Source organism: Prionailurus viverrinus, chromosome D2 (genome assembly GCF_022837055.1).
Source record: "Prionailurus viverrinus isolate Anna chromosome D2, UM_Priviv_1.0, whole genome shotgun sequence".
Classification (NCBI taxonomy): domain Eukaryota; kingdom Metazoa; phylum Chordata; class Mammalia; order Carnivora; family Felidae; genus Prionailurus; species Prionailurus viverrinus.
Genome location: NC_062571.1, coordinates 71,965,743 through 71,982,836, shown reverse-complemented (window position 1 = coordinate 71,982,836; position 17,094 = coordinate 71,965,743). Strand labels below are relative to the sequence as shown.

The 17,094-nt window shown below is 48.2% G+C and overlaps 1 protein-coding gene across 16 annotated transcripts in view; it reads left to right on the top strand.

Moving 5' to 3' along the window:
• Positions 1 to 15,267, top strand: part of ABLIM1 (actin binding LIM protein 1) — a 299,642-nt gene extending 284,375 nt beyond the window's left edge. For all 16 annotated transcript variants that reach the window (XM_047826492.1, XM_047826487.1, XM_047826500.1 and 13 more), the window contains 8 exons: positions 1,239 to 1,330; positions 2,555 to 2,660; positions 5,031 to 5,095; positions 5,717 to 5,777; positions 6,847 to 6,854; positions 7,876 to 7,950; positions 8,871 to 8,951; positions 10,065 to 15,267. In XM_047826492.1, the coding sequence (XP_047682448.1) occupies positions 1,239 to 1,330; positions 2,555 to 2,660; positions 5,031 to 5,095; positions 5,717 to 5,777; positions 6,847 to 6,854; positions 7,876 to 7,950; positions 8,871 to 8,951; positions 10,065 to 10,178 (602 nt within the window). In that variant the 3' untranslated portion in view covers positions 10,179 to 15,267. The remainder of the gene's footprint in view (positions 1 to 1,238; positions 1,331 to 2,554; positions 2,661 to 5,030; positions 5,096 to 5,716; positions 5,778 to 6,846; positions 6,855 to 7,875; positions 7,951 to 8,870; positions 8,952 to 10,064) is intronic.
• The last annotated feature ends 1,827 nt before the right edge of the window (positions 15,268 to 17,094 follow it).

Here is a 17,094-nt window from a genome sequence, read left to right as displayed (position 1 = left end):
ATACTTGAGGGAAAATCTCCCTCCTTAGTTCATTATTCCCAAGTACTCTGTATATTATGCTGACTTAAGATTTATTTAATTCTTGCAAACTTGTGTCTTTTCATTTTTATTAGCATAGATTAAAGAGAGTAAATTCACATTGACATTGATGATTTTAGGAACTAAGAATCAATCAGTCCTCAGCTTGTCCCTGCCAGTTTGTGCCCTGCAGGCACTTCTTGTGGCCTTTGAGGTTCGGTTCAGTCATGTTGCTTTGTGGGGACACATACAGCTAAATTTGGGGCAGAGGAAGAAGAATGTTTTGTGATTAAAATCATCACCACTAAATAGTTTTTGGGTTCCAAAGTGAAGCAAATTTCTGGCCCATTAATCAAAAGGGTAAAAACTGAGACTATAGGTTAAAGTTTATTTTGATTAGATTAGCAAGCTTGCCTGTTTCCTCCCACAGCCAGATTAATCCAAGCAATTTAGGAAAAACAATAATTATCTTAATTTTACAACCATTCGGACAGATTCCTCCCTTTCACTCCCTGGCTCCCCTTTTCCAAGAAGCTTAAAAATTGTAAGTGATTTGCTAGATTGGAATGAAATAAGTAACTTTTGAGCTGTATTAATGCTCTTTTATTGACCTATTAGCATAAAACTCTCTCGTGACCATTTTTGCCAAGGATTGAGGGAAGGAAAACATTGGAGACTCATCCCTTAAAAGGAAAATAAAAGCATGCTCTTTAGTGAATTTAAGGGCAGAGGGAGGGTGATTGTATGACAAGTCTGTTCAGAAAAAGAAAACACGAGAGAGTGACGATCTTACCTATTGGGCGGTATGTACGTGACCTTGGGTTCCCCTCTTTGAAACTTGACCTCCAAGAGATCCAAATAATAACTCTAGATGCCTTCCCACCTATGACAGAGGGCTGCGGCCAGTGGCTGATGGGATGACTGAGCCCCAGCCGTAAGGGCACGCCAAGTTCTAACTGAGCAGATCAGTTGTCGGGAGGCCAAAGGTCATGCCTTACCAGATCACGCGTTGAGCTGGCCTGTCAAAGGAGGCCCCCGTCGCGAGAAACCCACCCGCAGGGCTCAGTCGGCGGTGGGCCCCCTTTTCCTTGTGTTGTTCGTGAACGTTAAAGACTGCTGCCGATTTTGCCATCGGGACAAGTTGAGCGCAGGTGGACTAGTGCCTTAAGATCCCCTTGCCATGGGGCTCATGTGAGAAGTTGTCTTTGCTGTGGAATTAGGAGCCGACATGAGACGCAGACCTAGTGGCAGAGAGGAAGATGACGAGGAGCTTCTGAGGCGCCGGCAGCTGCAGGAAGAGCAACTGATGAAGGTTTGTCCTTAAGCTACTTTGCTGCAAAGTCTCCAATTCAGTTCCATAGACCCGGAAGTTTCAGTGAATGCGATGGGTGAGCCACCAAGGGAGTGAGAGGTGGTCCCGGCCCTCAAAGGGCCCGAAATCCGGTAGGCGACCGAAGACCGGCCTCAGGTGACTATAAGACAGGGTACTTAGTGGGTTCCGGAAGCGATGGCCTGGAAGCTGGAGGTCAGGGGGACGTGGAATGTTCGAGCTTCTGTGAGGAGAGCGTGACCGCGTGGGGCGTGTGTGTGCAGTGCACGCGTTGAAAGGGTGCCGAAGGGCCGGGTGGAGCCACGCTGTCACCCATGTGGTGCAACACCTGCCTTCCTTCCCCCAGGGCAGCTTCTGCTGAAGGAATTCCCTTGGGACTGAGTATTTGTCCAAGTCTTTCCTCGGGCCTTGTAGGACCTAATATGTTGATGTGGGCCAGGAGGGAAGGGACAAAATGGACTGCCACCAAGAAACCCGCATTATACCCCTCCCACAACATCCCAGAAGACCAAAAGAAGGATAGTCCATTATAGCCTGGGGTAGAGGGAGCCAGGAAATTATATACCCTCCCGCCAATAAGAAACTAATGAATCCGCTCCAATGACATTTTCCAAAGACACTTAAGCATATGGGAAACGCACAAGATACTAGTTGTATGGAGGGAAAGGATACAAAGTTGCACTTATAGCATGAGCCCAGTTTTGTATAATATGCGCATGGAAAAATACAGGATGGATAAAAATCAAAATGTAAATGGTGGTTATCTCTGAGTGGTGGACTATGGGCTACTCTTCTCTCCTTCGAGATTTTCTAAAGTCTGTGCAACGAGCATACACTACTTGTGTTTTCTTGTTTTTAAACAAATCAGCGTAATTTCTTTTTTTAAAGATACTCTCCCCAAACTCCCCTCTGTGCTTCAAAAATCGGCATACGCACATGCCTCCTGAGGTCACCTCAGGGCACGCTGGGCAGGGCGGAGGAGAGAGAACATTCTTCTGACATGGCCGAGGGGAATGGTATCTTGACATTAAAAAAGGCGAAGAGGGGTTCAAGGTTCAAAACCTGGCCTACCCGCTGGGGAACCACCGGCCTCTGGGTGGTTCACTCTAGAGTCAGAAACTTCTTGCAGGACCTTCTCAAACAGAAACTGCCATCTGTGACCATAATTGTGGACTCCTCTTTTACGTGTCTTTTCTCTGTGAATAGCTCAACTCGGGCCTGGGGCAGTTGATATTGAAAGAGGAGATGGAGAAGGAGAGCCGGGAGAGGTCGTCCCTGTCAGCCAGTCGCTACGATTCTCCCATCAACTCAGGTGAGCAGCGAACCCACTGCCTTCTCCCAGCAGGAGCCAGACCCCTGCCTGCAGGGAGCCTGCCTGGCCTGTTCCAGGAGAGGCAGGGACACTTCTGGTGTGTTCTCGGTGAAAGGAAGTACAGGAAACCCACTGCGTGTCAGCTTAGCTTACGAGGATGCCGTAGTTCTTCCTTAAATGTGTATCTTCTTCATGACGGAAGTGGCGGGGGGGCCTGGGAGGATTTTCTGAGGGTCTTTTCAGAATATTCATCTTAGAGGGAATCCATGAAAGGAAATCCTTACAGAGAACAGATGCTTTTGGAGCATTTAGAGACACGGGTGTATCACGTATATCTGTAATGTATGGAATACACACACACACACACACACACACACAATTAGAAGTAAACATAAAGGAAAAGCTCAATCACTGAGAGGTCTAGATCAGGCAGGGAAGGAAGAAGGTACATAATCAGGATCTTCTGTCTTTCTGGGTTTTATGCCCCCTGCTGGGAGAGGAGGACATCCACATACACAGAAGTAGCCACTGATATTCTCTTACCCTAGAAAGGGTCTCAGACTTTCTAAACCCATGTACTTTCAACTCCTCTTACCTTATTTCCGTTAGAGAAGAACTATGATTTTTGGCTCAAGGGAACTTGATTTTGCAAGAGACTTCTTAACATTTGATGAAATTGATTTACCCTTTTAATCTGGAACACTGTATGACAATGTGAATCAAGCCCTTATAGTTCATTTCATTTTGACTATTCTACTCTTTAAAAAAAAGAGGAAGGCAGGGCACCTGGATGGCTCAGTTGGTTAAGCGTCCAACTTCGGCTCAGGTCATGATCTCCCAGTTCCTAAGTTCAAGCCCTGCATCGGGCTCTCTGCTATCAGCACAGAGCCTACTTTGGATCCTCTGTCCCCCTCTCTCTGTCTCTCTACAGCTTGTTCTGTCTCTCTCTCTGTCAAAATAAACAAACTTTTAAAAAAAAGAAAGGGAGGGAGAGAATAGAATGCTTTTTGATTATAGAGACCTTGAACAACATTTTGAAGACATTGTGATTTTACATTCAGATATTCACTGAAAGAGCTGAAGACAAGCAGAGTTGTTTTTGATACTTTTGAAGGAGATTACTTACACACTGGGCTGGAATAGTTGATCAGTATATTTCCCCCTGCTTATATTTGTCGTAAGTCAGTGCCCTCTTAACCCACAATATTTCTTCTCCCGTGTTCTCAACTAGTGTGTACTTGTCCCTCTTAAAGTCTCTTTAACAGTGTGTTTAATGTTCACTACATTCAAGCCCTTGTGTTAAACATTATTTCATTTATTCTCACAACATGCCATTGAAGTCGATGATGTTATTATTATCATCCCCATTTCATAGATCAGAAGACGGGAGCAGGAAATTTAGGTAACTTACCCAATGTCACATTATTAGTAACTAGCAAAACTAGGATTCAGGAGTCCAAGTGTTATAACCCCGGAGTGCACGGGAATGCCCAGCTGCCTCTCCGAGATGCCTCACTGGCATCCATCTTGCACTGAGTGGTTTGCTAATCTTCAGAGCTCCGTCTAACTCTATAGCCCTGTTCTATAAGAATATATAGCACTATGTCTACATGAGTCAAGAAACAAAGACTAACAGAGATGAAATCCCGAGAGGTGCCAAGTTGCAGAGCCAGAACTCAAACCCAGGTCTGCTCCCCCGAAAGCCCCATAGTTGATGTAGTGCGAGGCTGTTGATTAATGGGATATTAATGGAGAGACTCCATGAATGGGGTGGCTTATCCCTCGCCTCTCCTGGTGGGCCAGGAGAGCATGACGTTTACACGGTTGGCTTTCAGGTCACTTATTGCTGCCAGACCAATGGGGCATGAACGTATGCATCCAGGTAGCCCTGGGTTCAGATCATCGCTTCGCGGTTTATAAGACGAGTGACCTTGGGCAAGATACTTAACTTCTCTTAGCCCCTATTTCTCCTATGAAATGGAAATAATAATGGTATCATTAGGTTGTATCGAGGATTCGGAGATAAAGCAGCATCAGGGAACTCTTTCCTTCTCCGTCCATTCCCTGCATGACCCAAATGTGGTGGCCTTTCGGGAACATTAGAGCCCAACATTATCTGGGTTATTTTTTTCCATTTTTCTATGGATCTTCTCTTCTGTAAGGTAGAAGATAAGTTGTCAGTTTCGTTACAGAACTGGACTTCTGGGGGCACCTGGCTGGCTGAGTCGGTACAGCATGCGACTCTTGATCTTGGGGTCGTGAGTTCAAGCCCCACATTAGGGATAGAGTTTACTTTTAAAAGAAAGAAGCTTTTAAGAATTGGACTTCTGATTTCCTCTTTTTTTTCTTTTTTTGCCTTTTCTCATTCAGCTTCACATGCTCTATCATCTAAAACCTCATCTCTCCCAGGCTATGGAAAAAATGGGCTTCACCGGGTAAGATTTCTCAATGAATTGTTCCTGAGTTTATTCCTTCTTCAGACCTGGTACGAAGTGCTGACATACTGTCTGAGTATGTCTGATAATATGATCTCAGTCCTAGGATATGAAGAAAATTGTAATCTCTGATATCGTGGCAAATCACTTTGAGTTACAGGCAGAATAAAATAGTTCTATTGAGAGAAAGAGAAATTGACTGTAGATGGAAAAATAACCTCTATAAGCTCGTGGGAAGACTACATTAATTGATCGTGTGGCAAATATTTCAAGCTAAAAGTAATAACTTGAGCCCTTGTCTCTGCTGTGAAAAGATACGGGAAAGTTCCTTGCAATCGCCCGCCCCCCAAAGCATAGGACAAATGTAATTGCGTAGCTGTGTGAAGAAACGTATTGTTATTTATTGGCAAAAGATAACCTGCTTATCCAGGTCCTGCTGCCATCAGAGGCATCACGAAAGACAAAGAGATTCCATAATAGAAGAAAAATAACAAGGGCCCAGGAATTCAGCTCGGGAAGAACTCTTAGGATTCTGTAAATCCTTTCTTTCTTTTCGCCTGGCTCTAAAACCGTCACGGTGGAGTGGATTTTCTAACCATGTGTTGTTCTTCCTCATCTCAGCCTGTTTCCACAGACTTTGCTCAGTACAACAGCTATGGGGACGTCAGCGGCGGAGTCCGAGGTAAGGCCATCGCGGTCACACTGCTGACTGACTGGCTGTGCAGTCACAAATACATGGTCTCTGTTCGTGCAGTCTGCCCTCCGAAAGTCGGATCGCAGCTAGCCTGTGGGAGCTCACGGAGCATGTACTAAAATCGCAAAGCGTCACCCCTGAAATGAGACCAGAGAAGCAGAGTTTGTAAGAATGCATTCATTGCTCCTGCCGTGTGCCGAGCACTCCACCACATAGATCTCTGGAGTTACGGCACACTCTAAGCAAGACACGGCCCTCCTGTCAAAAATGCACATGAGGGGCGCCTGGGTGGCTCAGTCGGTTGAGCGTCCGACTCCGGCTCAGGTCACGATCTCACAGTTCACGAGTTCGAGCCCCGCGTCGGGCTCTGTGCTGACGGTTCGGAGCCTGGAGCCTGCTTCAGATTCTGTGTCTCCCTCTCTCTCTGCCCCTTCCCTGCTCACGCTGTGCCTCTCTCTCCTCTCTCTCTCTCTCTCAAAAATAAATAAACATTAAAAAAAAAATGCACACGAGTGGGGCACCTGGGTGGCTCAGTCGGTTGAGTGTCTGACTTCAGCCCAAGGTCATGATCCCGCACTTTGTGGGTTCGAGTCCCGCGTCGGGCTCTGTGCTGACAGCTCAGAGCCTGGAGCCTGCTTCGGATTCTGTGTCTCCCTCTTTCTATGCCCCTCCCCCACTCTGTCTATCTCCGAAAAATAAATCAACATTAAAAAAAATTATTAAAAAAAAAAATGCACATGACCGAGTGAGACACAGGGACAGGTTGAGGTGACGAGAGAGAAGCTTCCAGAGATTCATGCTGTAAGCAGAGAAGGCGGAAATACCTTCAGGGTGTCGGGGAAAGCCTCAGTGAAAAAAAGGGTGTTTTAACTGATAACTGAAACAGGAGTAGCATCTCCTAGCTTCAGGGAGACAGCGTGTCCAGAGACCCCAGCAGAGAGAAGAACACGGTGCCTTGTAGAATGTCTGCGGAATTGCAGTAGAATATTGTATATTAATGTGCCGTGTTTTTCTCGGATCTTTCTCTTCTGAAATTTTCTTTTTCTTTCCTTTCTAGACTACCAGGTATGGAACACTGTCTTTCTCAAGTTGTTGACCACGCCAGCAAAACAGCCATTTACCAGTCCAGACTCGTGTGGCGGCTCGAGGGAAGGGTTTCTGTCGAGAAGATTCTTAACTTGGGTTGACTGGTCTGATTCATTAGCCCGGAGATGTGAGGAGCCGTAAGGATCAGGAATGCCCGATGCCCACGTCAAGCTGACCCCGCTGGCCTTGGGGACGTGGCATGAACCAAGCCAGGTGTCCGAGGACTCTTGCTCTGGCCTCAGAGCATCCTCTCTGTGGCAGAAGTGGACCAACATCAAGGGTCTGCCCACATACAGTTTTCCCTTTCAGTTTTAACCACTCCGAGCTTTGGGTCCTCCCCTCCTTCCCATGGTCCCAAATGAAAAGAAATTCCTGTCCTGTCTGGTACCATTTCTTTTTTCCTAGACCCTAGCCTTATAAAATCATGATGGAGGATGGGGGCGGGGGGAGGGAGGGATACAAAGAAAACTCAGAGTAAAGTAAGAAAATAATCACAGACTTGGAAATTTTTTAATATACTGTATACTTTCGTGTGTGGAGCCTAAATTAGGAATTAATAGTTGTTGTTTTTAAAGTTTATTTCCTTATTTGGAAAGAGAGAGCATGAGCAGGGGAGGGGTGGAGAGGGAGAAGGAGAGAATCCCAAACAAGCTCCGCATTGTCAGTGCAGAGCTGGACCTGGGACTTGATCTCAAGAACCAGGAGATCCTGACCTGAGCCGAAATCAAGAGTCGGATGCTTAACCGACTGAACCACCCAGGGGCCCCTCAATAGTTATTAAGCCAGGGTCTTTCCCCACTTAATGACAGAAGAACAGTATTCCCAGTATCCCTGCTCTTATGCAGCAAGGCTTTCATTTTTGAAATATTTATGGTGATCACAATGGCACATCTGAAAAACAGGATTTGAGACAGAAACCGGGAGTTTGGGGAGGCCACACGGTTCCCCCCTCAGCTCCCCACGCTGTCATGTGCTCCTTAAAGCGGCTTTTCTGTTGCAGACTCTCCCAGACGGCCACATGTCCGGGACAAGAATGGACCGGGGGGTGTCCATGCCCAACATGTTGGAACCAAAGGCAAGTGGAGCCATTCTCCTGGCTCTCATACGGGAATAGCACACCGGGCCATCACCCTGAAGAGATTTGGTCTTCTGCCGTTCCATCACACTCGGTGTTGAGGTCCACTTGCTTCCAGGCTGCTACATCACACAAGCCACATCACAGAGTACCCTGACTCTCCACTGGTTTTGTCACACTGAGTCAACAGGTTTAAGCCCTCACTGGGTGCGGTATGATGTATCCACAGTGAAATACAGCACACCTCTCCTACGAGCTCTGTACTTGGCCCCTGGTACAAGCACTGCGAGGCACGCCCAGTGCAAAGTGGGGCACCCACAGACCGCCCCAGATGGGGTGACCAACACATCCCGCTTGCCCAGGATGCTCCCAGCCTGAGTCTGAAAGTCTGGCATTCCAGGAACCTCCTCCGTGCCGAGCAAACTGGGATGATTGGTTACCCTAGCTCCAGACCATCCTGAAACTCCAGAGGTGTCCAAGGCTGTGCTCCCTGGTGACCATAACTGGGACTTATTTCAGTGTCCTCCACCAGAGGGCTTCTGGGCCTGCCTGGCTGCATGGAATCATGAGCCGGTCATGGAACAAGACCATTGAACCCTGCAAGGGTACCCTGTCATATAAACCACATTCCTGTCATTTCACTTCTAATTTTTACCTTTACCCCCAAGACATAATAGGTTTGTATTCTTTCACTCTACAAAGCCCTCCAAAGGCGCAGGGTCACATGAGACATGGTGAGTTGAGAATGTATGAGAACTGGTCCCTGTCCATTGGATATTTGAGGAACACCCATCATTCAGATTCTATAATTACAATGTCTTAGAAGCTCTATCTTGGGAGTGCTAGATTTTAGGTAGATTCTGCTTGTTCATAAAATGGACAACGGTGTTCTAGAAGAGGTATTTTTCTTTGCTTCTCAGATATTTCCATATGAAATGCTGATGGTGACCAACAGAGGGCGCAACAAAATCCTAAGAGACGTGGACAGAACCAGGCTGGAGGTAAACTAACTAACTAACTAACTAACTAAATACATAAATAACTAGTCCCAACTGCAGATACCTGTGCACTTCCCCCAACTTTCCCCAGGCAAAAAAAAAAAAGAAAGAAAAGAAAAGAATCAACCTCGTATGTTAGGTAGAACTACGATAACTTGGGATGAAAACCCAAATATACACTTAAGAGATCAGCCTAAATGTGTGGTGAAACCCCAAAGATGACCCAGGAGGCACAGTATGATTTTAGTCATTTTCTGTGGAAACGATGTCGTCATCCTGATGGCCGGGGTTGTAGAGTGGAATGCATCCTTCTTCAGATACCCCAGAGCCTGACCTTTCCCTGAGCCTGGGCCCAGCTCGTCGCGAGAGGGAAGGGAGTGCTGGACGAAGAGTGTCTCTCTTGGCTGTTCCCACATGCCTTGTTGAAGGGTTCTCTGGGTGCACACACCCGAGACCTCCTCCGACATGGAATGCTGATCTTTATACTTTTCCATCTGAGTGATTTTAATTAAGAAAAACTCTGGCTGCCAGTCTTAAAAAGCATCATTACTTCTCCCTGACAAAAGGCAGTACCTGTGTATGTGAAGTCAGTCTGGCACAGAGAATAAAGGCTCTACTATCCTGAGGGAACTTTTTAGGAGAGACAACAGATGGAGTCTGTCCTCCTCACAGACCAGGCATCCACCAAAACTCCTGCCGCTGAGCCAGGAGGGAGCCCCTGGGCTCCCCGGAGACCATTCTGGAAGTCTCTCTCTGGCTTTCTTATTACTATGGTCCATGTTCCCTGCATCTCCTCAACATCCCAGCGACCTGAAATGGAGTTGCCTCTGGGGTGATGGGTCACCTTCCTATGTCCCATCACCATTAAGTATATTCAATAACCATCAATACTCTATGAGCTCTTTTGTCTCCTGGCGAGGGTGCCTCCCCTGGGCCAACCAGGTCAGGATCCAGTGAGGCCAGGGCCTGCTAACAAGCTCAAGAAGTAAGCTCCTCTGCCATCATTCTGTCTTGCTCTTCACAATGATCCCCTGTAGACTTGAGAGCAACTCTCAAGGCTCAAGGCCATTCGGGTGGCCACCGGAACTTAACCACTGATCTTTTCTCCCTTCTCAGCGCCACTTAGCCCCAGAAGTGTTTCGGGAAATCTTTGGAATGTCCATACAGGAATTTGACAAGTTACCTCTTTGGAGACGCAACGACATGAAGAAGAAAGCGAGACTCTTCTAGGCCTCCCCCACCCCCTGCCCGCCCCCGCCCCGCGTAGACAGCAGGTAGAAAAAGGACTAACGTGGCGGTGACACATAAGATGTTGTGTTAAGGCCCAAACTTGATTGGAGAACTTTCAAGCTACTGTCCCTCAGCAACGACGAAAGGGGAAACCTGGTGAAAACGCCCACGAGCCACACTTCGGACCCACCACCGGCAACACTTGCCAAGAAGCAACAGGATAGAAATTTCTGTGTTCCCCACACTCGTGACCTTTTTCCATCACCTTATGTACGCAATAGTTCCTATAACTGTTGTCTCACAATAGTGCTGACCGTATGGGTAAGAGCCAGCAAGTGCCCTTAGGACGCCGCATGGAGAAAAGGCAGCTGTAGTAATTCCGAGGTAGGAATATATTTATTATGTAGCACTGTGGCTAAGAAGGAAGAGCCTGAGGGACATATCCATGCGGGCACACCACTTTGCGCACCCGTGTCCTCACTGGCCTCGCGAAGCCCGACCTGCGCCCCCCAGCAGGATGGAGATCAGCGTCGGGCCACCGGGCAAGCTCTGCTCTGAGGGGGCTGAATAGCAGCCAGAGTCACTTTTAACACGCTCCTTTTTCTCTACTGTTTGCTAGGACCTGGTTGGCAAATTACTTAGCTATTATTTAAAAACAAAAAAAAAAAATTTTTTTTTTAAGAGAAAGAGAGGGAAATGGCACGAAAGGAATATCTCCCTTCATTCTTTTCCTGCTTCAGACTGTGTGCTTCATTCAGCCTCCCCACCACGGACAGCAGCTGTCCCCCGGCCCCACCGCCCAGAAAGGAAAGGGAGAGGTTCTCTCCGGTTGTGTGCTGTTGGATGACTTTTGCCCAGGGGGGCCGCGGCACTCTTGGCAAAAAGAAAAAAAACAAAAAAACAAAAAAACACAAAGAAATGTGTCCCGCCCACGCTAGTCCTTCTTCCACCCAGCATCCTCTGAATCCGATCAAGCCCACCGGCGTTTTGGGGGGGTTTTTGAGGTCTTTTCAGTAGTCGGCTAAGGAAAGGGCACGCTTTTCTCTCTGCAATCTCTGCAACTCCAGGGTACATTGCTTCAGACTGATTTAATTTGGCCTTTTCAGCTTTCCTTCTTTGCCTAGCTCTGTTGACTTCATGGTGTGTGTGTGTGTGTGTGTGTGTGTGTGCGCGCGCGCGCACGTACGTGGACGCACCCAGGGTAGTTTGGGGATTACATCTCATTTCTGCTTGAACGTTTGTCCGGCCGGGCGGCAGCTTTTCCAAGGAACATTTGCACACGTGCGCCTGACTCAAAGGGCGAGAGTGAGGCTACACCGCACCCAACAAGGCATCCTTCTTGGAAGGGTGTTGGTGTCAGAAGCCAGCATCCTCCGTGATTGATGGAGCTCAGGTCAGCAGCACGCTGAGGAGGAAACAGACCTCCGATCGGGCTGTGTGTGGAGCTCGGAGCATCGCACCAGAGTTCACCAATTTGGCAACACGAGATTTAAAGCGGGGCCTGGGATTTCACCAAAACGTGCGTGTAAGACCGCTCAAGGGCGAGAGTGAGGCTACACCCCACCCAACAAGGCATCCTTCTTGGAAGGGTGTTGGTGTCAGAAGCCAGCATCCTCCGTGATTGATGGAGCTCAGGTCAGCAGCACGCCGAGGAGGAAACAGACCTCCGATCGGGCTGTGTGTGGAGCTCGGAGCATCGCACCAGAGTTCACCAATTTGGCAACACGAGATTTAAAGCGGGGCCTGGGATTTCACCAAAACGCGTGTGTAAGACCGCATCACGGTTCCCGGCAGCTTCCGGCCGTGGCTCAAATGACCTGTGAGTCGGATGAGGGAGGGTCTCTCCAGCTCCACACACGGGAGGCTTTCACATTTATTCATGTGCACTGGGGGCTCTGCCTAGGAATTGAAACTCTGTTTTAAAGCCAAAGGAGAAATCATGCGAATTCTCTTCCTATGCCTCCGATAATAAAGGCTCAGAAGTTCTTCCTGCTGGCACCAAGTATTTGAACTAGTTGGTAACTGACTCCAGTGGTAAAAAGCAAGGAAACTTGTTCCAGGGCCTGTACTGCGAACCTCTAACTTGTGACGCACTCCATCACCCGGGTGCTGTGCTGAGCTCTGGGCCTGCTCAGTAGCACTGTCCTGCACCCTCCCCAAGGGGATCGAAAGCCGCCTGCCCTTTCAGTGCTAGACACTGAATGTTTGAGGACTGTTCTCACAAATAGGAGTGTGTGTGTGTGTGTGTGTGTGTGTGTGTGTGCGCATTGGACCTACTAACGCGTTTTGCAAGTGGCTCTGATGGAGTGGACGAAAGAAGACCGGCTCCTCCTGGGTCTGAAGCCTCCGGACCGCAGCTCGCAGTTTAGTGCCTCTTGCCTCGTTCAGTATTTCTGCCGCCCCGACTTCCCTCCGACCTCTCCTGCACCTGCCGCCTCAGGCCCGCGTATCCTAGTCCTTGCTTTGCCCTGGCCCAGTGGGAGGAGTGGAGACCAGAGGGTATTCCCAGTAATCAGTCACAAGCACGGCCAAATGGGTGCCCGTGCTAGGCTGGTGGAGAGAAGTTTTTCATTACGGGGATAAGAAAGGGCCCTCCATGTTTTCATTGGTTAATGAATTATGACCCATGTGCACATAGATCAAATGTCAGTGGGAGAAAAATCGCAGTGGTAGTTAAAAGATCCGAACCAAAACCTCCCACCAATGAAACTCTACTTCTGTTGTATCTTCTGAATTCAATTCTGCATCCAACTTGGGGATAGGGGGTGGGAAGCTTCTTTCCGTATTGAGCGTACGAGCTCATTTAAACTGCACCATACAAAAATGCATTACCAGAAAACGTCAGTAGCCTCCCGTCTGCGGGCAGAGCAGCGCTGTGCTCTGGGGAGGGGTTGTAGACAACCATATCGTGGAGCGGGTTCCCCGACTCCACTCCCGGCAGAAGACTCCAGCTGGAGGGATGGGCCGTGGGGCAACCTGGTTCTCCTAACTGCCAAATCTATTCTATAGGCTACAATGGCCTCTCTGTTTTTTTTAAAAACCGGGCTCAGCATGCTTGTCCTCGGCACGTCCAGGCCACCGTGCAGGACAATCCGCGTTCTCTGCTTGAACCCCACTCTGCACCGCACATAAAAATTCCACTTGTTAACGCAGCCAAAGGAACAGAGATTGTTCCCTCTAGGGAAGGACTCCCACAGCTGGCAAACTTTCCTGGCACGTCCCCCAAGGGCTCCATTTTTGAGGGTTGGGCCTACTTGCAATTCCTTAAGCACACACCGATTGCATGAAGCAAAAGAGGCCTCTGGCAACATGAAAGTCAGGGCTTCCTTTCCGGTTTCTCCCAGGAGAGCCAGGATACCATTTAGTCTTCCTGTGTGGTGTAAAAGGAGACGTGAAGATCATTTGGGAACTTGTACAGCCCACTGTGCACCCACATTTTGGTTTGGGTTAGTTAGGAAATGTTCTTCATGTGACTCGTTCAATAACTAGCAGTAAACTGCCTGTTCTGTGCAACCTCACGCAGAAGAGCCAGAGTTCATGGGCACTGTGGCCCGCACTCCCCGTGCAGCTCACGTTCTCAGTCTGGCTGTGCCCGTCAACTCTACCTAGAGAAGTCTTGCTGGAAATGTTTATAAAACTTTCACCTAATTTCTTTACACTTGAAAGCAAACACCTTTTTCTAAAGAATTGCTTCTCAGATGATTATATCAAATATATACGCTTTTGCAAGTTAAAAAAAAAAAAATTCAAACTCACTACTTTTGACTAGGTAGGTCTTTCTAAAAATTCTTTCAAAAAGCTTGGTGTTAGCGTCCTGCGCGTCGAAGGGGCAGGTGAGCCCTCTCTCTGACTGTCAGGAAAGATGGTGGAAGGAAAGGAACTCCGTGTCGTCCCCCCTTCTGTGTCCTCTGAGGCAAGCTCGATTTTTAGATCACGTCTTCTGCATTCCTGGTCACTGTTCAGTCTACACTTCCTCGGCCAGCCTTGACCTTCTTGATCTTTGAAATTGTTTTCTTTTGATAAACCAAGTGTTTGTGAGTAAGCCCCTACAACTCACTCATTAGTACTCCCTTTTGAAGAATGTTCTCTTAAAAAAAGATGATTTCAGGCTTGAGATTTACAGTTGACGCCACCTTAGAGTGTAATGTACATTAAGGAAACTACCCGACTGTGTCGTAATGAAAGAAAGCGAAACGTTGACTCTGGCCTTTAAAAAAAAAAAAAAATCGCTTTCCATTTGTTGCCCAGGAAGCAATGAGGAGATGGCGATGGATATGCTTTGCATGTGGATTTTTGTGTTTTCATTTGGGCAAATGTAACTTATGGCAAACTCAGAAAGGGGGAGGTGGTCCGTTTAAGCTGAAAGAAACTTTCGAAACAATGTATGCAGACACAACAAAATCGAATCCAACATTTTCTGACGCTTGATGTAATCGACTGGCAATTGTTATTAAATAAAATTCTTCCCCAAAGTGTCTTTCTCAAGAGTGAAGATCCCGTGAGTCACTTTTGGAACCTATTCACCAAAGGTAGCAGGAGACAATACTATTTACGCCAACATCCAGAAAGGCGGTGAGCCACTTGATGATGGTCTATGCCCATGTTTCTTTATCCTGTGGAAGAGAAAACGGTTGTCCACGATATCGATGTTCCTCTTGGGTTCCGTGTACAGACCCGTCCGGTAACAAATGCGTGTGGTTTCTGTGAGTGGCCGACAAACCTCTTACCATCCTTTCCTTTTGAGTTTGGTTTAATGGAGTTTTTTTTTTTTTTGCAAGTGTCAAAAGACGTCCAGTTCTTCCCTCCCTTTCAGAAATATGAAAGTGAATATTTGGAAGAGCTGCTGTTGGAAAGATGTGTCGTGTCCCCCGTGAAAGTGAGTGGGTGTCCGTCTGTGCCCCGAATACCACATACTAGTATGCAGAGGCAGGGGCGGCCAGCTGGCCCCACGTCGCTGTGCTTTATGGCCCCGACCTGCCCCACGCTCCTGTCGCAAGCAGCACTTGCCGCTTCCCTGCCCCATACTCTGTGTCACTGTTGTGCACTCGCCACTCAGTGAATAAAGTGTGTGCTTTATTCTGTTCATAAATGCCTCCACGCCGTGTTGCCTTTCTTGCTCCCCTGCTCCCTTGAAAGGTCTGTCCCATTTGAACAAGTACCAGCCTGACTTATGACCAGAACAAAATCAGAATACCAAAGCTTTAGGAATGCATTTTTGTCACATAGGAAGGCCGTTGGGGGGTGGGGGGTGGGGGGGAATGCAACAAATAGCAATGGTGTGTTCCAGGACAGTCCAGGAATCCAGACCGGATTGGCCAAGTTGACTAAAGGAAAAATATTGAAAAGAGCTTTGGGGCTGTGCTGGTCTACCTGGTATTTGGTTTTGTGACACAGAACAGTGACAGTCTCATCATCTGGACAAGAAGGGGGATTGATGAACCTTGAGGACAAGAGCTTCTGAACTAGCGTGAGTGGTTCACCATTTACTAAGAAACTGCAGTGCATTGGTAGAAACCCATCTTTCAAAGCACCGACTTTAAGTGAAGAAAGTCTTCTAGATTTTGATTTACTTGTTTTCACTGCCACAATTTTGGGCTCGCTGGAAAATACAAGGGTGTATGTAGACTCGAGATGCCCTATTCTGACCAGAGCCATTCTACTGTGGGTCTGTCAAGCCGGTTGTCGTAGTGAACTCAGGCTGCTATTAACAGAGTTCCATAGACTGGGTGGCTGGAACAGCAAACATTCATTTCGTACAGTTCTGGAGGCTGGGAAGTCCAAGATCCAGGCAGATCTGGTGTCTGGTGAGAATCTGCTTAGGTCTGTAGATAGCCATCTCTGGTTGTGTCCCCACATGGCAGGGAGAGAGGAAGCAAGCTCTCATGTCCCTTCTTATAAGGGTGCCAATCCAGGACACCTGGGTGGCTCGGTCAGTTGAGCGTCGACTTCAGCTTGGGTCATGATCTCGAAGTTCACGAGTTTGAGCCCCGAGTAGGGCTCTGTGCTGACAGCTCAGAGCCTGGAGCTTGCTTTGGATTCTGCGTCTCTCTCTCTGCCCCTCCCCCACTTGTGCTCTGTCTCTCTCTCTCTCTCTCAAAAATAAAAACATTTAAAAAAATAATAAGAATGCTAATCCTATCATGAGGGCTCTGTGCTCGTGATCTAATTACCCAAGGCCCCGCCTCCTGAGGCCATGCCATCGGGGATTAGGATTTCAGTGTATAAATTCGTGGAGAGCCACGGGGGGGGGGGGGGGGGGGGGGGGGAGGGGACACAAACGTGCCACCGGTAACACCTGTGCAGGGGCCAGTCACCCTAGCATTCACGCGGACCCTCATCACCAAGCTGGAAACCGAGACTGTGCTCCAGACAGTTGGTACCTTGAGTGTACTAGTGTAGAAAACAGGTCAGGAGGTCCAGCTTGAGGTCTGTGTTCTGGTCGCTTCTGTTTCCACCTGCACCAGCATCACCTCTCTGGGCTGATTACCACAGCCAGCGTTTACCTGCAGCCCTTATCTTGAGCTCTCTGTGGCTTTTGCCGCTGTGATCACCATTGCATTGAAGACTGACTCCCTGTGTCGCGTCAGCGGTTAGCCCTCACACGCTGACAGCCAAGTTCACAGCCTATGCCGGGAGTCCAGGGCCTCTCGTAATGGCACTTGCCCCGCCCACTGCTCAGCTTTTCCTCCCACGATGCCCCGCCTTCGAATCTTGCCCTCCGGCTCTCCCAAACCTCTGCAGGTTCCCTGAACACACCATGCTCTCTCCTTCCTCTGCAGCCTTGACAATGGCTTTCCTCCTGTACAACGTCCAATTCTTCAAGGAGGTAGAGAGCAGGAGGATCTGGCCCCAGGAACGAGAGGTAATGGCAACATTAACTATTTGAGATCAGTCATCCATAGCTCCTTGGAGTTGC